Below are 22,500 nucleotides of genomic sequence, written 5' to 3' on the forward strand. Positions count from 1 at the left end.
TAAATTGAGATTTTTCTGCTTTTAAAATCAGAAGTGGGAAATTCTACTGCTGCATCACAACAGCAAAATTTTTACATTGCATGTGTAGCACCTGTTTCATGGCTTTAAGAACAAAGTATATTACATTCATAGTGCAATATTTCACCTCATGGCTTAAAGAACGAGGTAAAACTCCGCCTTATGACCACCCTGTTTATACCATCACCTCGTTATTACAACCATATAGAGCGTATTCACTCACGTGGCATTCACCTATGCTAATTTATACGGACAAAAGAAAGTTTTTACATAAGGGAAGAGTTCAATTCCCACAGAGTTGTCTTTGTACACCAACATGGCTGCCGTTTCATTGTTTTGGAACACCAACATGGCTGCTGTGATGTCAAGTGAATATGCTCTATTTGACTCAAACATAAAATCACTGAGTCATTTTATTAATTTGAAGACCCTGTTATTAAAAAACTGTGACCACCTCGTTATTACACCCAGAATTTTATGGCCCATCAGTGGTCGCATCAACAGGGTTCCACCTAGTACATGTGAAGTGCTCTTTTGTTATTATTGAATTGCATTCACTGTTATTTTTGTGTGTACTAATCAACTGGAATACTGGTACAAATCAACTGGGGACACAAAATGACCAGTTTCCCATTGAGTAAGATAAGCTGCATAGCAGATTGGCCGTTGTTGTTCTAAACTTTTAACCACGAAAATGCTGTCATCCCAACTAGTTGCCTTTTAGTCTTCGAGGTTGTGCGCTGCCTTTTTTCCATCTTCAGCTTGGGTAACCTGTGGTTCGACATGAGTCTGCTAGCTTTCTCGCAGTACGTATAGACATAAAATATACATGTTGTGTATCTCCACCTAGATTTCCATAAAATGCTCAAACATACCTATCGTTGGAGTTTCCGCTATAAATATCCTTCGGAGGCCATTGGCCATGCTGCAAGTTTATCGATCAAACATCAATCAATAATCTTATTCTCGAATCAGTCAACGATCGGCCAATTAATCGACTACAGCATACCTTAGATCTGTGTTCTCGATAACAAACTTCACATTTTCTTCTGTTAGCTCAAGAATTTTGACACTAGGTTGGTTTGCGTAGGGCATTTTCGACGGTGCACGCTAAAGAAGGCTAGAGGCGAAATCCAATATGGCGGCTTATCAGGTCGCACAGATCTATGGGAGAGGACACTAGGGAACTGGGAACTAAATGGCTATTCTATTTTTAAAAGATTTCTGATTGGTTCATTCAAATAAATGCCGGTTTAAAAAACTTGCCATCCATTTCCTTACGTTCCATTTCGCGACAAGAATCGAGTTTGAAGGTTGAATTTTTTTCGATTTACTATAGAAATTATGGCCGGCGGAACAGAATGTTTTAAAAGGTACAAAGCCAAATACAAGCTGTCGTCGTTTTCAAAGTTTATCTGTTTCTCTTAAGGCATTTTTTTCGCATTCTTTGCAGGTTAATGGCAGATTTCCGCGAGCTCACAAGGGACACGACGGTAGGAGAATTTTAAGTGCAAATGTTAGATTTGCTGTCTTTCATTGTGACTTAATCTTAATGTTGACTCGAAAATTTTGAAGCTCGTAATAGAAAAGTATGAGAAACTATACTTTTGAGGATATATTCCTTCAGTTTACTCAACGTTTTGAGGTGGAAATTTTACCCTTTTAATTTGGTTGTTTTCAGAAAAACAGTGTTGTGTCAGCGTGTCCCAGACTAGAAAACACGATGGAGTGGATCGGTACAATCCGTGGTGGAGAGGGAACGGTAAAAACTCTCATAGTATTTCTCCCAACAACTTTGAAACGTTTTTTCTTTCAAAAGTTTGAAAAAGGTCGACAAATAACAATACTAGAAATTTAGGCTTACTCAGTACATCGAAAATTACTCTTTCCGTTGATACAAAGGGTCATTAGGGAATTAAAGAAATGCTGTCACTCCTTAGGCATACATGTAGAAAGTAAGCTTATATGCAAATTTATACAACATTTTACAGTGTACACAGTTAGGAGCTAGCTATACCCGGCTTGACACTGCAAAGAGGTCTAAATGATATGAAATGATGTCTGTTATCAATATTATAGGTATACGAGGGAAAAGAATACAAACTATCATTACAATTTCCGAGCACGTATCCTCATAAGCCACCATTGGTTAAGTTCACCACGCCCTGCTTCCATCCAAATGTTGATCAGGAAGGCACCATCTGTTTAGACATTTTAAAGGTATTTGCTTTTCATTCTGTTGGCACTACTTGTTACAAGACAGTTCTAAAAATAAATAATTTTTGGGCATGTTTCATGTTAATTGATTTACCTGCGCAGTACCAGGATTATCGGTGCCTTTCAAATAAAATCTGAATTATTTAAACCTGTTTTTATTTGTTTATTTTTCTTAGGAAAATTGGTCATCAACATATGGCGTCAGAACCATATTACATTCAATACAATCATTACTAGCAGGTGAGCTTGGCTCTTTCTAGTTGTTCATGCCCTTCGTCCACCAGTAATTTAGGAGAACAAATTGTGACAAATACAAGTCCTGAAAGAAAAACAACATCAGATGATTAAGGATTTTGTAGAATGGCCCTCCCCCAGGAAATTCATATGAAAAGTTTATAAACTTCTAGTCTGTGAATGAAGGTGTCTCCCCCTCAACCCCTAGGGATGCATTGAAGGGAGGCATCTGCATCTCAGCAACAGGCAATTCCATACTGGTGATGTAAATCAGTGTTTACCCTTGATAACTCATCTGAGAGTAGGAGCTAATGGGTGTACTGTTCCAAATGTAAATTTCTCAGAGTTCATGTTTCTCCTGGTCTATTATGGTAATGTTTTGAGTTTTTCTGCAAGAAGAATAAATTCCATGAATAATGTCTGTTTTGTATTAGATTCATCCTTCTGACTTTTAACCTTTGTGACCTTCTGTCGTGTCCTTAATTTATTATAGATAGCGAAAATTTACAGTAATATTATTTAGAATTACCAGTTTGACCAATAAGAGTTGCAGACCAGTTTCTGAACAGATTTTACGTCATTATTTTTGGAATAAATTCTGGTGTTGAGGACGTGTGTGGATGTCTCTCCTGTGAAATGTCCCTATCGGCAAGGAAGGAGAGACAGTTGAATTGACAGGCTTCAGGGGGAATTACAGTGTATATATCACAATTTTCATATATAGAAATATAACCGTTTTACAGTAACTGGATATTTTTGATAACTTCATACTGAATTTATAATAAAAATAAAAATGAGAATTTTTAATAAAATAGTTATAATTTCTATAATGTAGATCCAAATAACAAAAGCCCTCTCAATGCTGAAGCTGCAAGGTTGTGGAATAGTGAAGGTAAATAAAGTACTTATATTTAATTAATAATACTTCATAAAGTAGTTAATTAATAAGTTACAATACATGTGCACTTACAAAAATTATAGTTATCACCCGAACTCAACCTTCTTTCCTGTTGAGTTGCTGAACATTGGGCAATAAAAGCCAAGTATATTGAAGATTATAAAAGTAACTAGGGCTGGTACTCTGAAACTATGAGGGCAGTGGCAGCTTCGTCACCCATAAGGACTACATGACTGTGCTTCTGATTAGATGAAGCCAATCAGAAAGCATTAACATCCAGATCCTGGTAGTGACACATCATCACTTTAGAATTTCTACAGTCATTTCTCAGAATTGTCTTTTTGGCAGGGAAACAAGTGGTGGTTTATTAAATTTTAGCTGTTTCCTCAGACTAGTGTTTGCCTTACATTCCAGAATACAAGGAAGCATTAGAGGCATTTGAACAGAAAAGGGCACGGAAGAAGTGACGGCCAAAAATTAAGCAAACTTCATATGACACTTCAAGATGATACTGTAGTTGAGTTAGATTTTGTACAGTCTTGAGTTGTTTCATTTAATGTGTAGCTTTAATTTTAGTTAGTGCAGATAGCAGTTACTGTAACAATAAATTAACACAATCAACAGTCCACTTAAAAAGCAGACTTTGAATATTAGCTGTTTCTGGCTTCTCTCTCTCTTGTTTATAGCTACTGGTTTAATGTAATTGGAATTTTTCTTTTACTAATTATAAACATTTTCATCAGACCTTGTGTACATACTATTAAAGATTTTTGTCAATACTGCATTACTGCAGTTGTGCAAAAACATTAAAGAGACCAGTCTATTGCATCGGGTGAGGCCATTGAACCATTGCTCATCAACCCAAGATACTTGACGACATTTTTAAATTGTTTAACCAAGGCATCGGCTATGCCATGGAAAAGATACCAAAGCATGCGAGCTTCTCACCCCTGATTTCCCCTTCCTTCCCCACATCATTGGACCACCATTTAGGCTATTTTTCTAAAATAGCTTGGTTGTAAAGGCGCATATAATATTGAGCAAGTACTGTGTCTGTCCTATAATGAGCTTGTTTGATTGACTGTATTCTGAAATCAGAATAATAGGCCTTTGGTATTTTTAAAATGTGATACCCTAGTCAGTTGTTTTATAAAATTTAATAAACTTTTATAAACCTGAACTGAATTAATCTAATTTGATCATGTGATCAACTTTCAGTAAACATGAAGACAGTTTGCTTTTGAAAAATTTTGTTAGCACGAGCTGAAAGAGCATATTAAAATTAGGCAACCTGTAAATTTTCAGCTGTCTATGTAGTATCTCAAAAGTAGCGATTGCAACAGCTGTTGAAAATTGGAAACTTGTATGCATGAGAAAAACAACTTCTGTCACCCTGTCAGGCTTGAGTTGGTTTTCCATACAAATCCTTGTAAATTTCAAAATTTTCAAACTGAAATATTTACCTAAGCATTACAGGGCTTAAAACTCGTTTTACAAAGAATAATTTATAACTGGCACTCAGTTAAGATTTAACAAAAATCATTTGTTTTGGCATTTCAGGGCTGCCACTCATTAGAAACTTTGAAATTCCCTGACTTTTCCCTGACCTTTTATTACTGAATAATTTAGCTTTTTTTTACAGGCCATCAATATTTTCCCCTTTATTTTAAAACCTCTTTCCGTTTTATGCCGAAAGAGAAAGAAGGAATTTGGAAGAAAGCATTCACAACGAAACCACTGACCACAACTACTACATGTGTCAGGCATAATTAAGCGTCAAATTGATCACTTTGCTCGCTTTGCAGCATACTTTTCATCTTTTCCGAAAGGAAATGCATTTCAAAGTCTTGAAGAACACTTATGAACTATAAACCGGAAAACAGAATTCCCTGACTTTTTACTGACTTTGACAATATCAAAGATTTCCCCTGACTTTTTAAAAAATTCCCTAACTTTTCCCTGACCGTGGCAACCCTGCATTCAATCTGGTTTAATGCGTTTCAACATCTAGAATCCTGCTAGGCTGTGAACGCAGACTGATGTACATACGATTTCCATTCATCGCTCCTGCTCTCTACCCAACTTTTTGGGCCAGAAATATGTCTGACTTTGCAGGTTCTTGAGTTTATGTGGTCCTAAAATCATTTGTAACAATAGCTTTTGTGTATTCTTCCAAATACTATCAATCGAACGCACCCCTAAATCTTTTGTTGGAAAGCTAAAAAAGGTTCTCCATTGCATCCACATCCATTAGCCTTCATCTACCTCCATAAGCCTTCACTCACCTTCATCCACCTCCATTAGCCTGAAGGTGAATGAAGGTAACTGAGGATCAATGTACTGGGATGAGGGTAGATGCTTATAAACAAATCAGAATTCCGACTTTGAATTGTACACTATATTGACATGTCTCGGATGTGGATTGGTCAACAGCTAACTTTAAAACAGCTTGAGCCATTTCTCCATTTAACACTATAACTTTTGAAGAAGGCACATTAGAATTAAATGTCTGCAAGTGATAAAGTTAACTGACTCTTCTAGTACTGAAAACAAGAAATCAGTAAATAGTTCACTTTATTTACACTGTTCATGTACAATATGAAAAATAAACCGAGCCCTTACATTTTAATAGAAACTTCCATAAACATAACATTGCATTGCAGACACTACACTTTCTGACCGTATGGACTATACCAATAGTTTAGACGATGTGTGGGCTGACTGCAACGCAGGCTAACACTACTCAGTTAAACTTTTACAAACTGATGAATGGTGCTAAACCACAACCTCTTATCTGTGTACAGCAGTATTAGGCTATGTTCAGACTATACTGGATGGCTTCTCATGTAGTCTCCTACGCAGCCGCTATTAGGGTCGTCACTCGTCACGCAACGCTCCTCCCCACTAGCGTTGCGTGACGAGTGACCCTAATAACAGCTGCAAAGGAGACTACTTCTCATGGTGCCACAAAAAGCTATCTGGCACGGCGTGAACAGCAACAGCCCAGGACGGCACAAGTAGTTCACACACATTGAACACTGTGCCGGCACGGTTGGCTGAGAGGGTTTGGTGCACTAAATTACAGTCCTTGCTCCTGAATTTTTACTTTTGTCTCAGTGGCTTCCAGTCTGCGATCCTACTTATCTTCTTCCGCGACCAGCGGAATAGGTGTTTACATCGCACAAAATCTATTTCGAGATCGGCACGGCACAGCTTCACTCTGTCACAGAAATTGCGCCACCACAACCGTTCTTGTGTGTGAACAGAAGCCCTATCCGGTATAATTTTGGTGTTGGAGCAAAAGCTTTCTGGTATAGTGTCAACATAGCCTTAGTTTTCCTTCACAGACATTATTAAGGCGGACTGTTGTGTTGCAACCCCAACAATGACTGAGAAAAATTCACAGCTGTGGGTTGTTGAGACAATCTGCAAGATGGAAGGCTAAGGTGATAAACTATGAACTTCATACCCAGAGAAATGAGAACAAAACAAAATAATTATCAAAAGCCCCCAAGCAGATTCTCTTGTTTGGGGGTATCACACCAGCATCTACACCATCAAAGAGTGAAGGATAGTGGCTTAGGAAAAGGAGGGCCAATCTCTTGATGGTCATTTCTGGAAAGTGTCTATTGTTAAAGAGGGGGTGGCCCACTTTACAATCCCCAATTTACAATAATACTGGTAATATATGACATGCTTTATTTTTATGAAGTTTAAAGAAGTGCTGTAATGAATTTTCAACAACTAACCTTATTATCATATAACCACAAATGAGATACCAGCCAGGTACCCCCCAAGATTTCATTAATGAATTTATTATTTGAAAGTTGAATCCATTATTTTGCAGTTGTAGATTTCAGATTCATCTCTGCACTCCTGCATGTCGTTAATAGGCAGTAAATAATTCACAAGCGAGACAGTTATGAAGTTTCTACCAGTTCAGTTTTTTATATTCAATTAGATATAAATATCTTGGAAGCAACACTGTCCTTTCAAAGTTATTTCACTCTGACCCAACACAATTTTGATCTTCACTGCAGCCATGACTAACAGATTCAACTTTTGACTAACAAATTCATTAATGAAATCTTGGAATGTACGCTTGACCTGGCCTGACTGTAAAGTAAAATGGTTTTGTATTTCATTGGTGTTTATATAAAAAAATAAAGGAACATTACATGGCTGCTTTGATATATGAGATTTCTCCTTTTATTCAAATAATATTTCACTCGCTTTTAACACTCGAAGAGAAATTTCATATCTCAAAGAAGCCACGTAATAAATCCTCTATCACTCCAAACATGTTACATGTATTCTTCTACGCTGGCAAATGCACATGCTCCTAGACCACATTTTGACATGAGTTTTAAACATTCCTGAGCCTGTCCCAATATTAAATCCAGGGGAGGTTTCCTGGGCAATTGATGAGAATCTAAGGGCACAAAAAAGAAAAATACATTAGAAGAAAAAATAAAAGGAAAAAAGCACAGAAAAATGCAAATGAAATAGGAGCACACTAGATAGCTACAAACATAGGGTTGGATTAGTCACTTGCACTCCATGGAAGTTCCCTAGACACACCTTACAAGGGTTATTGACCAATGTTGAAAGTAAAGCTTGGTTTCATCTAAGCTGTATAATCTACCAAGGGAGCATTCTTAGTGTAAAGAATTTCATTTCTCAAGCCATGAACTAACCTAACACTGGAGCAAAATGAATGTTGCAACTGCACTACAGAGAAAATGGGTTTAACCTCACTTTGTTACACCAGATCAAAGTGTCACAATTCCATAAATTTATCAAGGGATTCAAAAAAAATTAATGCCAGTCTTTACTTGAACTAGGCAACTAATCTCAAATAAAATAATATTAAGTAAACATGAGGATTCTCAATTCCATTCCATTGTCTGTTTCCACATCCTTGCTGCTGATCAGTCACTGATGTGCAACATAACTCACACCAACAACTATCTCTTAATTACTACTTTCACGTGACAGATTTGCAAGGTTTTTCTCACTTACCTAAAATAGCACTATTTAAAGAAGAGCATATTGGTTCCCTTTGAACAGGATCTAAAAGATAGCCAACAGGACTGCTCCAAGGATCAGTGTATGCAAGTAGACTAAAAGCCTCCTAGAATTTCAATTCAAAACAACTCACATCATTACCTCAGCTATCCACTGGAGATATTTTATAAAACATATAAAAAGTTTGATGGAATAACTGCCATTTGAGAAATATACTGGGTCATACTTCACCCTGAATGAAAAAAATCATTAACTGTTTGATACTGATCAGTATCCCTATTATTCAATGCACTTCAGATCTCAGCATCTGGATATCTAATGAAGCACTTAACAATTGCTGTTAATTTTATGGTAGACAGTAATGTTAAAAAAGTTGACTTGAACAGGATGCACAATAGTCAGACAAAGTATTGAATAAAAGCAGAGTTTTCTGATTAAAAGACATCATGACTCTTCCTGACCATTTCTGGACGAGCAAGGCACAAAAATGGGTCCCAGTTAATGGTTCCCATTTTAATACTGGATGTTCAAGTTAACAGAAGATGTTCATGTCATCAGATGTTAAATGCATCTGTCCTTTTTTTGACTTAAACATCCCCAGCATAAATACTTACCTGAAGAGCCTTTTTATTTGTTTCATTTTTGCCGTGTTCTCTTCTAAGTTGGATGCTCATATTTTGTAGTTCTCTCCCAAATGTCAATATCTTTTCTAGTACGGTTCTGTTGTGACAACAAGTTTGCCTTGATTCCACTGCAACAGGGAAGAACAACCAAAAGACCGCATGATGAGAAACTGTTTTTGGTAGTGTTTCTGACTTAGAACCAAACAAATTGAATCCAAAAGATTGCAGTTCCATAAATAAAATGTACAATCATAAAGAAAATTAATCTCTTTGTGACCCTCATTGCATACAAGTCTAGGTAGCCCCAAGTATAACCCACATGTCCTGCATAAAAAAGGTGACATTGAAACGTGTAATGTACACATTGTAGATCGACAATAGTAGGTTTGATTTCTCGCACCTTCAGGTCTTCATTCATTTTGCAGATAAAAACCAGTTGGATCATGGTTTTTACACTAGGAGCTTAGATTATTAATTAAGACACTGTTTGATGACGTTCACTGAGTTTTGGTGATCTTGATACTCAGGCTTTAAGCCCTTTGCGTTCCACTGTCTAATTTAAACAACAAACTGATTTAAGTGATAAATCAAATACCTCTACTTGGACTGTAATCATTCTCTTCCATTTTTGCAGTTCCATTTAAAAGTCCATTACTAGATGATTCTTCAAACTCTTCTACTTCCATTGGCATATTATCGGCATCAAATCCATTGTCTATACATGTACCATTACTCACAAATCCATTAGCAGCCGAAGATGAACTGCTTCCAACACTTCCTACTGAGGTGGCACTGTATGAATGAGTTGGACTAACATTAGGGCTTGAACGTGGACTGTGTGCTGCCGGACGTACATCACTGTCACATCCACTGACCATTTCAACAAATTGTCGGCATTTTAAGAGAAAAAGCAAGTTAGGATCCCGTTCTAAGAGTCCTGGGTATAATGTCTGTGTTGTTTCAATTGCTTCTCCTATTCTGCCCGCAAGAACAAGCTTTTGTATTCCTAAAAGGAAGAGAAAGACTGAAATTTATAATCTGAAGACAGGGAAAGATTTTCAAATCTTATTACTACTATTAAAGATCCAACCAGCATGAAACAGATAAAATAATAAACAATAAACTAAATCAAACAAAGACACTGTGTGTAAAATGCCTAGATTCTAGATATCTGCCTTACAGAGATGTGTGCAATTAAGAGAGTTTAGGGCTAGACCATCAAATAACATGCCTTCACCTCACAAAACCTTCATCCATTTATGTAGAAGGAGCTTCTAGTTAATTCAGTCAGCAAGTTGGTCTCCACTTAACTTTGGGGTTTTTTTTGGGGGGGGGGAGGGTGGGCATAACACTGGTACACATGTAAGCACTTGAACATGTTTCTTTTGATCATACTTTCTATTTTCTCCATCCTTTCTCTGCTTCCAAAATCAAAGATTTAAACTATACATGGAAAAATACAGTGACTGCTTACAGAAAAAAGTGCCTGCACCACATGTCAGGTATTTCAAAATGTGCAGCATAGCTTCTGTTTGAGGAGAAGTGAATGTAGAAAACATTGCTCAAGGGCAATAAATAAACACTGCACATGTATCATTTCTTGCGTCTGTTTTCTGTACTCAAATTAAGACTCACTTTGTCTGTTTTTGATGGATGCCATCTCCTCTGTAAAAGACTGCCCCGTACTCTTAGCAAAGGCCTCTGCAGTAGCACAGTAGCCATGGTGGACCAAGTATGTTGACACAATCCTACAACATAACAACAACCTCAAATCAAAATAGAAAGAAAAACAACACAAAAAATACATAAACCAGAATTTTGTAAGAAATAAGGCTGAACAAAGAAACCTTGTTAATGCAGTTTTTCTAGAAAAGAAAATGACCAAGTGTTTTTTTTAAGATTATTGGCAAAAGAATGATATATTATTATTATGGTTGTATTAATGAAATGTTCACATTAAAGGCAGGGTTCCACTGTATATCATCACGTCTTTTATCCTGAGATCAAAATTTAAATTCTCTTTCATTGCCCCTATTGATTCTCTAAAGAAAAAGAGGGGAGGTGTTTTTGAAATATTTTAAAAAGCAAATTCTTCTTTGAGTATGTCCTAAATTCTCATGAATGACCACCCTGTTATACAAAGCACTGATACTAACAGGAGAAATTTGCTCATGAACATATGGTTAAGGATTAAAACAAAAACATTATTATAGCAGTATTAGTATTTACTTTTGTAGTGTTGTCTGCCACAGTCCTTCTTTGTCTGTAAATGGAAATGTTTGTATTGTATGCCGTGTTCTAGCATGGACTTCCTAAAAGCAAAGGCAACAAATTTAAAAGGTAAAAATGTTCAAGTTTTGTTTGCTTTTTTCTCAAGATGATCTTGATGAACTGTCCCAGATCAAATGAGGAAGTGACAGTTTCTGAATTAAAATCTACACTGAATCACCATACCATCTACCTAACACACTAAAAAACTTAATACAGTCAAGCTCTGCTTCACAGTCACCTGCACAAAATTTTTACATTATTTTAAGAAACCGCTTATCACAGATACCCAGATACTGCAATGAACATATCCAGCTTTAGTGTCTGTTTAAAGCAAGTTCCACTGTCAAAATTCTGCACACACACCTTCATCACTTCCTCAATGTCATACATAAATGGCTTTTGCCCAAAGTTGGCATCAACTACTTCACCAGGAGTTTGGAGTCCAACGGTTGGGTACAAATTTGGCTGTGCAAAAAATAAACAAGGAGAGGAAAATAATTATGTCTAAATATTTCAAGATGGTGAGGGTGTAACCATCAGGTTGGCTCTGGTGTTTGGCTTTTAACTTGAAATTCAACTTAACTTTAAAAAAGCAATGAAAAAAATTTATCCTGCTGTTTTTGCCTGCCTTAGTATATATGCTTTATTATTGCCATTGGAGAAATAATTTCATCATATTTAGGACTTTTTAACCATACTTTTTTGGTTTTTGTTTTTTTAGGCATAGGATAACTTGGAAAATGCAGTTAATTGAAGGCATTGGCTTGACTTATGAATAAGCCTGTTTAATTTTCCTTACAGATTGAAATCGTAGCGAAAGGCAAGCACATTACCACTTCAATACAGTTTCTGCAGTCACTGCAGCAGCCTATGAATCCCAGATAGAAAATCACATCATAACCGTAAATTCTGTATTAAGCCCCACGGAGGGCGGAATGATTTAACTAAGCATAAGGAACTAGAATGCAAAAAGGAAAATCTTAAGAACAAGAATGTTTGAGGTTATGCACCTGAAGATCAAAAACAAATCCAATCTTTCGACACATGAATAAGCCATACTGGATCAGTCCAGATGAAGTATCACAGTCCTGATTATCTAATACAGTCTATCATTTATTTTTTTATTGTGAAGAATAATAAGGGGAAGGGAGGGCTTAAAAGAAGGGGAGCTTATAAACTTTCTTTCCCTGAAAAGGAGGGGGCTTATCAAAATGAAGACTAATATAATTTGGCAGGAGGGCTTAATTAATAGAGAATTAACAATAATCTTAATTTTGGGTTTTCCTTGACAGTATGCAACATATGAAGATAATGTTATGGGTTATGTAGGGAACTTCACAAGAAATCAAGGAATCTTATTTCTGAAATCAAACTTTGCTCATGTTTTGAGATACATGTAAAAACTATGTATACTGTAAGCCTAATACAAACAGTTGTAAGCTGTTATGGGTGGAAATTTACAAGTTATGCCTGCTTCAAACGTAATAACATCTCTGACATCTAGCAACCTAAGCTGTGCATATTACAAGATGACAGGCCCTTCAATAAATAACACTAGTTCTAAACAATGACACAGAAATTTTGCAACTTACTGGTAAATCTGTGAAGGCTATTCCTGAAGAAAAAAATTTACATATAACATTATTACAATATTTACACTTTAAAAGGAGATTAAATGGCAAAAACAAATCACTATGTAAAGTCTACCAAACAACTCAAAATGCAAAAGTTACCAAGGTTAACTCCATTTTTTGTGTAAAAACAAGTGTTGTCGATGAGATTGACACCACAGCCAATGACATCTCCTGTTGTAAAGGTAGGCCCATAAGGCTTTCCATTCCCAGAAGAACAGAATGAGTGACCATCATCTCCATGATAGCCATAAGAATTCTTCTCCCAACCTAAAAGTTGATAAGACAGTCATAAATTATCGTAAACTGCCGCTTATAAGCCGCTCCTCTTATAAGCCCTCAGTTAAAGGCCCATCTACCAGTAAAAAAAAAACACATTTGATTATAAGCTTAATTTGTCCAAAATGTGCCCTTGTAAAAGGATTAAAGGGGGTTCCCTTAAAAGAGGTACATCGGTAACAAAAATTTACCTGGTAATCTATTCATGTTGACTCCCTGCGCAGATAAACCAATACCCATGTATCTACCAAAGGAAAAAAAAACAAAATAGTACAGAGTTAATGTTAAGTGTTCAAGCAACCAGCCTCTATTTCCATATACCTAGAAGAAGCAAGCAAGGCACATTGTGATGAACTTGAGAACTGCTTTCCTGAAGGCCAAGATACCAATTTAGTTAAAGTATCTGCACCGGCAAATTTTCAACATTTTATTTTGGCCTCAAATCTTTCTACAGTAAGTTCAGATGATGTAATATGCATATCTGGTTTTCTTTTTCGAATATACCTTTGCATTTAGAGAAAATCTACTCAAAAGTTGACCAATTTACTGGAAGTTAAGAACAATTTTCATTTCAGTTACTAAGAAACAAGACTGCAGGAGACACCAGGAGAGCAATTTGACTCCCCTTTTCAGCATCAATTTCGATTGATGCGCTCAACAACTTTACTCACTGCTTGGATTCATTGACAACCTACAGCCGCTGTATGTCCAATTTGATTTTTCTTGCTTCTGTTCAAGCTGTGATGATCTAATATTACTTGCTTCTAGTCAAAATACGTAACATTCTTGAAATATACTCCGTTTTCCAGGACTTATTATTGTGTAAAATTTTTATCACATCGGCGTGCATGCTCACCTGATATATTCTGACAATTTTGCTGGGAGAGTAAAATGTTCTCTAGGTCCTAATCCTCTAGTCTGTTTTTCTACCAATTTCTTTCTCTTTACAGAAGCAACTCTTTTCGATTTTCAATGAAACTCTCCTTCAATCTTCACTCTTTGGCATGCCACATTGCACTAAAGCTGGCACTGAGTAACACACCTTTTGGAAGTGCATCACACCTAGCAACTGGTCACGTATCAAAATCCAAGGGGGCTATAGAGAGGTTATTTGGCATTTGTTTAGGCTTCCACGAGCATTTTACACAGCAGTGATTCAAAATGGCAGGCAAGAAGGTCTGTGATGGTAGTATCGAGGAAGAACAGTTGATTTTGAGAAGAAAATAAGCTTTTTACCCTGGAAAAACGTTAATTACAGCGTGACCGATTCACCTTGACTTATGGGAACCACTTTTTTGGAGGAATGGGTTATCATTTCTCTGTGAAATTTGGCAAATACACAAAGAGCATGTTAATGAAGAGATCTATGTTTGACCAAAGGTTAGAATTGCCGTACAACTGAGTTATTGATGTTCAAATGTGGATCAAATTTTAAAATAGCAAATTGTGCCCTAGAAGGTAGATTAATTGGAGCTGTGCCTTGGTCAAACACAGGATTATTCTATCTTGGGTCCTTATTTGTGTTAAATTTCTTTTTCAACAATAACTCTACAGATTCTTCTGAATTTTTTATTTTTCTCTTTCTGTGCCAACCTAGGGGGTAATTAACTTAACACCTTCTGGGTGACATAACATCATTTATTTTGATATGTTTTAGTTCCTCAAGAACAGAGGAATTATCAATATAATAACTATAATAATGTTGCAAAAATATGCAAAATTTGGCGGTGCAGATACCGTTAACTAACAAGGTTTCCTGATGAGCCACCCCAAAATTCAGTTGTTACTTTATCACTCTCTAAAATAGTCGCTTCCCACACAGGTCATTCTACCAGCTATGGTTATAAAGAAGCAATTTTTGCAGACTTCAATTCCAATAATTTGATTGGAACTCTTCCAGTTTTAATTGCTGCCTCCTACTCTCCCAGCTGTTTTTTTTTTAAACAATTTTTTCACTTTTAGTCAAAAATAGCCAGATCTAACAAATTAAAACTACTGCATTGATTATTTGCATTATATATCAATAAAAACCTGATAAGAATAAAGATACATTATAATCCACTTTCCCTTTTTTCAATAAAATGCAAGTGCTTTAAGCTCTCTCTTTGGCATTGGATTTCATTAAATAATTCTTCCGGCAAATTTTTTCTTAGTTCCCACAGTAGCTAGATTCCTTCTGAAACACCTGCTAAAAAGTCCAATAAGTGAAAAAATAGCCAGAATTATATAATTATACATACCAGTAATAAACTTGAGCATATGGATATTAAATTCATTGTTGTATGTTTTGCTCTCTTATAAAATATCATTGTCTCATTAAAAAAAAAATATTAGAATGATAAGCTTGCATCTATTTCATAACTTACCCATCACGGCCCTTGCTCACTATTCGCACCTCAAAATAATAAATACCACAAGCTGCCGGGATGGGATGAGTGGCTCTTACCGAAGCCGCGTCCTTGTGTGTTTTCCCTACACCTGTTTTTAATACAAAAGAAGGGTTTTGTTTACAGCCAAAAATGCACGATTACCGCACCAGGAGCTAACTTTTAAAAGCTTTAACAATTTTGTTGCTATCCTTTGTTTTCAGACCTGGATAAGGCGCAACTATCGATCGCTATCTGTACGCAGTGATTATTCTTATGCGTTCTCCAACCTCCATGTACGTACCGAAGAAAAGCTTAATGTAAGCGCGCTAGCTTTGGTCAGTTTTGCATTGGATTTCTGATACATTTTTCAAAGATGTCCTTGAACGGCCGTGCTTGCAAACAGATAACTTTATCTTAGACTATCCTACTTTTCAAATTTCCTATACAAGTTGAGAATTCAGTAAGAGCATTCAGATGATACACCTTATAATATCAGGGCTCGAGAACTTCGAAGAACACAAAAAATGCTCCATATCTCTCGCCTACCTTTATAGTGTACTTTGAGATTATTTTGTGAAAGTCCAATAAAAGTAAACTTGTCTTTGGGAGACCAAGATCTCGGCAAAGGGGTTTCAGACTCAACTACTTTAGGATATAACAGGGCTATTCGATCAACCTGTTGGCTTGTATCAAAGTTTGAAGACGAAGAGCTACTGCCCGCCGCCATGTTGCTGTTCGTGCAAGCCATTGCGTCACGAGGGTCTGCAAAGGAGCCTGGGAAACTCCCTGACAGTGCTGGACCTCGAACCTTCAAGCGAAACTGCGAAAAAAGGTTGGAGTTCCCACCATTCATGATTTGTAGGATTATTTGACAAAGAGTGGTAGAATTGATCCATCAAAGAATAATTGATGGAAAATGATGGGAACTATTGCGAGCTACTTTAACGCAGGAATTTTATGGAGGCATCGATTAGCTTGCGATTATTAACTCTCTTCGCCTACACCCCAAACCCCCACCCCTTAGGTTAACTTGCTCTAACGTTTAAAGCTTGATCGCCTCACTTTACTTATATTTCATCTGGCAGATTCTGCCACCAAAAAGCTGAGTGAGCTGTTTGAGGAAATCTCGAACGCGTTGGCGGGAAATGACGAATGGATCTACTTGGGGATTGTACCATCACTGACGATTGTCTTCAGATTACGTACAAAACGGATTTTGGCGGGAAAACCACATCTTTGACCGTAAATGTCAACAGGTTAGTAAAGTAAGTAACGCTCTCCACATAGGAGAGTGTCCGCTCTGAGAACTTTAACCATAGTATTTTTAGCCCGTTTCGGAATGGCTACTCAAAACTCTGGGCCATCCAGTTATTATTCTGGACATCGCGCGCCAGATTTTAACTCATCTGTCAAGGAAAATAAGGTACTAAATGAAGAAACAACAAAGAAACTATTTGGTTGGCTACTCCCGGCTTAGCGAATATCAATGGCGGATCTTGTAGGAAGGAGCCCCGTCCATTCCCCCTTATCTCACTGCCCCCTCCCCTACTTCCCAACCTATGATAGAGTCTGGATCCACCACCATCATTACTTACATCCACCTTGGTGAATAATTGTTATTTACTTTGATAACTACGGATTCTCTAACAGCAAGGACACAAATTCTTCCATACTTTATTTCCAAACGTCTACCGTTCTTTCATCGTTTGAACTTGTATTGCAGGGGCGGATCTAGGGGGAGGGTGCGGGGGGTGCGCACCCCCCCTTGAGATGACCTGCGGTTTTCTAATACATCTGGTAATCTGCAAAAAAAAACTATGTGGTTTATTGGTGTTGAAGTACGTAGAGCAAGAGACGAGTGCACCCCCTCATAAAAAAAATCCGGATCCGCCCCTGTATTGTAAACCACCAGTCGCCGTTTCCGTCAGTGTATTTAATCTTTGTGTAGTATTGACTCGTTGCCATCATAGACTGCTTACAGCCGGTCTTTCCTCTGACGGTCCAACGCGTGTATATGCGAACGTGAACGCAAAAAAGCGGTATGAACTCTCAGGAGCTTTTTCGGAAAATTCCGTGCGTTACGCCAGGTTGTCGTCATGAAGTTGTGTTATGTTACTTAGGTTGGTTTTCAGTAGCGACGGAGTCGGAGTCGTAAGAGCGCTTACGAGAGTGAAAATCGAAAATCGGAGTCGTAAGCGGAGTCATAAGCTCTATGTAATCGGAGTCGGAAGAGTCAGAACGTGTCCACTTTATCCCGATTCCGCTTTTGACTCCGTCACTTATGATTAAGCGAAAACTAGATTGTCGGAGTCGCAAGCAGAGGCGGAAGAACAAACCAATCACAATCCCTGGAATTGAGCATTGAGCATTCTCCCCAACATCAGTATAAGTAATGATGCCCTTGACAAGGGAATGGTAAGGAGACCCGATCCCGAAGAGTACGGGCCAGAAATGGGAAGAAACCCATTCGAGTACGATAAGGGTACCCACAGCTTTGCAATGCACAAGATTTCTAATAACCCGAGGAACCAGTTAATTAACCAGCCAATTATTCTCCCCAACCCAGTCGTAACAAAAGGCATCGACCCCTTCACAAACAGGGTTCCAACAGCGAGAATAGAACCTATTAAGCTTAAAGTTGTGGGAATTTGGAAAACCGATACACAGAATGGGGGCCCCAGATAGGCCATCCACATGACTGAAAAAGTGTAAGGACATCCCCCAGTAGTCATCGCAGACAATGAACCTGGTAATGGCATCCGCGCGCGTGCTTGTTAAGGGATGTAGGGACCCAGTCTACTCGCAAATCGATTGCGTTCCAGAGAACTAATCTAAAGATGGACAAGGAAGATCTCGCTTCAAGTTACCATTGCAAATAATGGAGGCAATGTTGCGATTATCCGTAAACCACTGGACAGTGCAACCGGCTAAGGATCTGGAAAAGCTGGAGAGACAAATGTGGACCGCTTGCAGCTCACGCCAGGTAGAACTGCGGCCTGCCTCCTGAGGGGACCATGGATGGTGGTAAATGAGACCATCGTGCCCTTTAAGAACCCCACCTCCCACCTCCCCCTCCGACAACTAAATCACTCGCGGCACAATAAACAATAGTTCGATTAGTGGAAAAGCGCTGTCCGATAGGCCTACCATTCATAAGCCTAATATTGTCCTTCCAGAAAGTGAGTTCCTCTCTAACAGAGGGGGACAAAGGTAATTGACATCCCAACCCGATCGAACAACAATAGCCAAGTTAAGGAATTTAGTAATGAGATTGCTGACATTCCCCACCGCCAGGTTGAAAGAATTCATTCAACCGGCAACAGCAGAAAGCTCTCTGGCGGTAGCTAGATTGACCTGCTTATCAAGATCGAGACAACGTCGGACAAAACCAGCTTGATTTTCCTCCCTGGAAGAAACTGAAATTTGGTGATTTGGTAAGGTTTTTTCTCTGCGTAAATATGATATATGCAAATTAGAATAAATATCCTCAACAGCATCAACTAGACCCAGGCAAATAGGTAAGGTCAGTAAAAAGTGTTGTGATTTATCTGATGTTGTATCAGCCAATAGTGAACATTTTGCCAGAAGGTTTTAACAAATTTACAGTCCCAAAATAGGTGAATCAGAGTTTCCGTGCTTTCTTCACAAAAGAGATAACTATTCGTGGCAATCCTTCCGTGAAAGAGTTTAAATTGAAAATTTACAAGTTTAGTTCCTCTCTTGCAGTAAAAAGGCAAAATATACCACTGATCCCAATCTACCAGATTTTCATCTATTCCGCAATCCATTGTCCATTTTCTCTAGCTTTCCACTAGCGTTCAAACTTAACTCTCTGCCTCCACAGGTACCTGTTAATAAACCGCAAATCTAAGACGAAACGCTTCTTGCCCGACCATTGTACAGATACAGATAAAGGATTGGTATTATGAGGTATCGAACCGTTTCAAAAACACGATTAGTGAGTAGCAATTCAGGTATTGCTTCTTCAACGACACCCGCATCGTCTAAGGCAGACTAACAGGGGGCATGGATTTAAAAAAGGAATACGATAACCTGAATCAATTACATCTAAAATATACTGACTGGCACCAATAGATTTCCAAAACTGAATGTGAGTCCTAAGTTACCCGCTACAATTATATTAGAGCTTAAACCCTGCTCATACTCATAGAGATCATGATCTAAATCTAAGTGTTCAGGAGAAGGAATTAGAGACTTATCTCTGACAAGAAGACAAAAATCAATGTACTCAAATTTATTTAAATGCGAGTCTTCTTATAAAGGGTTAATTCTAAATAGAAGGGCGCGCGCAAAAGTTGACTCAAGGATATTATAGTGCACATGGAGGCTAATACGAAAACCCAAAAACCCAGTGGGAAAAATGGGAACGTATTCCCCAACCAAATGAAGGCGCACCAACCTCTGGGGTTCAGAGCTAGAACAATCTAAATTACAAACAAAAAAGTTTAACGTAAAACTTGAGAAGTTAGAAAGCTGAGATGAATAAATTACAAATGTGAAACCTTATATGCGCCATACAACAAAAGACTCAATTAACGCCATAGCGGCTCATCTGCTTACATACCAATAAGAAAATATTACATTCTCTTTGACTGTCACTTACAGTTTAGTTCCGTCGAATGTAAATACATTTCCTATTTAAATTCACGACTCATACAAAAGAGTGGCTGTGCAGCTCGAACTAGGAGCCGCTGAGAGCACAAAGAACGGGAATCACAGGCCTAAGGAAATGGAACTCGGCCACTAAACGGCTCTCTATGGAGTCCACGACATAACCACCTTTAACGTTTTCCGAACGCCATCTACCGTGTCTCTTAGACATTCTATCAGAAATATCGCCATTAGGCGTGGAAGACGCGCCGCCACTTCTAAAAAAGTTGTGCCAGGAAAAGGATTTAGGATCTACAATTGTAGGCCCAGGTCAACTAAATGTTTTCATTAAACTTCACGACATGTGGTGCATGAAATCTTGGAACCGACGCGGACAAAATGGGTTCCGGATTTCGTTTGTATATAGGGAGAACGAGCTTGGGTTTGGACGAGTAATTGACAAGGTTAGCCCAACGACAAAGATCGGCACCGGTTTTGACAACATGGTACAACGACACCCTCACATACTGATCGGTCTTGCTGCTTTCAATAAATAGCTCAAAGTATGCTGGATCTGGAGTTACATCCTTGAGTCTTAGGTTTGAAAGCGTATCAAGCCTCAAGAAGCCTGCATAAGCAAGGAGTGCCATGTCCATAAACCTCGTATCAACCAAGAAGCCATCCAGGCTCTGGAAGGACTTAAGGAGAATTTCTGTAGTCATCGGCGACTTGTTGGATTTCTGATGCGATACTCTCCGTCGGGCAGATTCCAAAACTTTTTGTGGAAGCTTGTGGATCGTTGGAGACTGGAAACCAGCAAGGTCATGTGCCCACCGGTTGTTGTACACGGCTGTCTGGACCGGAGCCGGAGAAGTAGAAGCTTGAAGGACGCTAAGTAAATACAGAGCCATGTAAGCTGGGGTTGCTGGCAAGACGCTGACCTCAGGGAGCCTAGAGGCCCAAGAACGCCATCGTCTAAAAAGGTACGTAGTTGTTGTACTATCTGCTGTGGAGCCAAGGACCACTTCGGGTAACTAGTTTGCCAAAAGACACAACGAGGCTTTGAACGTGGGTCATCCTCGGAGACCCAGGGGCAGATAGTGGGGGCAAGGGAAAGACTAAACGGGCGGAAAAAAATGGCGCCGTTCTTTACTTTTCTTCGCGCCATTTTTTCCGCCCGCTTAGTCTTTCCCTTGCCCCCACTATCTGCCCCTGGGTCTCCGAGGATGAACGTGGGTAAGCTCGGACCACATGGGACTGGAATAAACGTCCAGACGGAAAAGAGAGAATTTGTAATCGGAAAATCGGGCCGGAGCCCACAAAAACGGGATATACCAAAAATGATCCCGCGGTTCGCGACCAAGTCAAAGACGATAGGAATAGTATGAAACTACACAACACAAGCTGACACCGAGGTACACAGTAACAAACGAACCTTAAGTCATACGCGGACACCAAAACAACGCATCGGGTACGGAGAATACAAACGGCCACTTAAGGATACATAAGTTCACGAGACGAGAGGCACACACAGCCATCGAGGCGCACGAAAATAAACAGGACTACAGACCTACACCGCCACTAAGGCGCATAACGCGCACACAGATCACCGAGACTAGAAGCATACGCACCTACCTAGGGAATCACTAATCACTGAGGCTAGGAGCGTACATGGCCACCGTGGCAGACAGTAATCACTGAGACTACAAACATACTGAGCTACAAAAAAAGGCCGACCTCAGGAAGGTCAAAAAACACAATCATGGGGTAAAAACCCCAGTAAACATGAAGAAGCAGGAAGCACGTTACAACAACAACGTAATTTAATAGAATATACAGGCGAAAAAATTACAGCGACGAAGAAATGATACAACAAATCAGGGAAATCATCATAAAACTAGAAAGCGGGCAAACGAAATGCTATTACGTTAGAGTCAAACTTAGGCCCGTCAAAAATGGACTCGGAGGAGCCCATTGAATTGAGTATGTGATGTTGAGCCCATTGAATTGATCGAAATGATTGAGCCCACTGAATTGAGCCCATTGAATTGAGCATGTGATGTTACCCTTGAGAATTATTTCTTTCAAATTCAAACTAATTCACGTGAAGGGAGCATTACGTGGTCTGAAGCGGGACAACAAACAAACGAAGCTAAAGAGGTCTATTGCGTAAAAAAATATATTTTCTATTTCATAATTAATTTAAGGTCCAGACAAAAACGACCTCTACTTTAAACATTGTACTTGTTGTTTATCTTTTGGTGAAATAGTGCGAGGACCCTAATTTCCTGGATACTCCGACCAAATATTAGATTATTATT

The 22,500-nt window shown here is 38.5% G+C and overlaps 3 protein-coding genes across 3 annotated transcripts in view; 1 reads left to right on the forward strand and 2 right to left on the reverse strand.

Annotated features, from left to right (window-relative positions):
• The window catches only part of LOC140928327 (DNA-directed RNA polymerase II subunit RPB3-like), a 10,144-nt gene extending 8,956 nt beyond the window's left edge, over positions 1 to 1,188 (reverse strand). The window contains exons 1-2 of the mRNA XM_073378065.1: positions 1,028 to 1,188; positions 894 to 943 (exon numbers count right to left, since the gene is read on the reverse strand). Of these exons, the coding sequence (XP_073234166.1) occupies positions 894 to 943; positions 1,028 to 1,113 (136 nt within the window). The 5' untranslated portion in view covers positions 1,114 to 1,188. The remainder of the gene's footprint in view (positions 1 to 893; positions 944 to 1,027) is intronic.
• An 88-nt stretch (positions 1,189 to 1,276) lies between these two features.
• LOC140928328 (ubiquitin-conjugating enzyme E2 C-like) lies at positions 1,277 to 4,087 on the forward strand. The gene is made up of 7 exons (XM_073378067.1): positions 1,277 to 1,391; positions 1,472 to 1,511; positions 1,700 to 1,780; positions 2,098 to 2,238; positions 2,412 to 2,475; positions 3,305 to 3,361; positions 3,782 to 4,087. Exons 1-7 carry the CDS (start codon positions 1,363 to 1,365, stop codon positions 3,832 to 3,834), a joined length of 465 nt encoding a protein of 154 aa, XP_073234168.1. The 5' UTR covers positions 1,277 to 1,362; the 3' UTR covers positions 3,835 to 4,087.
• Positions 4,088 to 5,924: 1,837 nt separating this feature from the next.
• LOC140928329 (ran-binding protein 9-like) lies at positions 5,925 to 16,311 on the reverse strand. Its single transcript, XM_073378068.1, has 12 exons — positions 16,115 to 16,311; positions 15,566 to 15,677; positions 13,391 to 13,443; positions 13,023 to 13,190; positions 12,882 to 12,904; positions 11,653 to 11,754; positions 11,248 to 11,330; positions 10,654 to 10,766; positions 9,614 to 10,024; positions 9,010 to 9,146; positions 8,390 to 8,501; positions 5,925 to 7,799 (listed from the first exon to the last, which is right to left on the reverse strand). The coding sequence occupies exons 1-12, from the start codon at positions 16,293 to 16,295 to the stop codon at positions 7,672 to 7,674; spliced, it is 1,623 nt and encodes a 540-aa protein (XP_073234169.1). The 5' UTR covers positions 16,296 to 16,311; the 3' UTR covers positions 5,925 to 7,671.
• Positions 16,312 to 22,500: the final 6,189 nt, after the last annotated feature.

This window comes from Porites lutea, chromosome 2, assembly GCF_958299795.1.
Source record: "Porites lutea chromosome 2, jaPorLute2.1, whole genome shotgun sequence".
In the NCBI taxonomy this organism is placed as follows: Eukaryota; Metazoa; Cnidaria; class Anthozoa; order Scleractinia; family Poritidae; genus Porites; species Porites lutea.

What these genes read in the sequence shown, in the direction of transcription:
- LOC140928328 (XM_073378067.1), top strand. Translation starts at nt 1,363, where the DNA reads ATGGCCGGCGGAACAGAATGTTTTAAAAG. An exon ending in AATACAATCATTACTAGCAG is followed by an intron (nt 2,476 to 3,304) that starts GTGAGCTTGGCT and finishes TCTATAATGTAG; the next exon opens with ATCCAAATAACAAAAGCCCT. An exon ending in AAGGTTGTGGAATAGTGAAG is followed by an intron (nt 3,362 to 3,781) that starts GTAAATAAAGTA and finishes CTTACATTCCAG; the next exon opens with AATACAAGGAAGCATTAGAG.
- LOC140928329 (XM_073378068.1), bottom strand. Translation starts at nt 16,295, where the DNA reads ATGGCGGCGGGCAGTAGCTCTTCGTCTTCAAACTTTGATACAAGCCAA. An exon ending in AAAAAATGGAGTTAACCTTG is followed by an intron (nt 12,905 to 13,022) that starts GTAACTTTTGCA and finishes TTTTTTCTTCAG; the next exon opens with GAATAGCCTTCACAGATTTA. An exon ending in TTTAAATAGTGCTATTTTAG is followed by an intron (nt 7,800 to 8,389) that starts GTAAGTGAGAAA and finishes TTGTGCCCTTAG; the next exon opens with ATTCTCATCAATTGCCCAGG.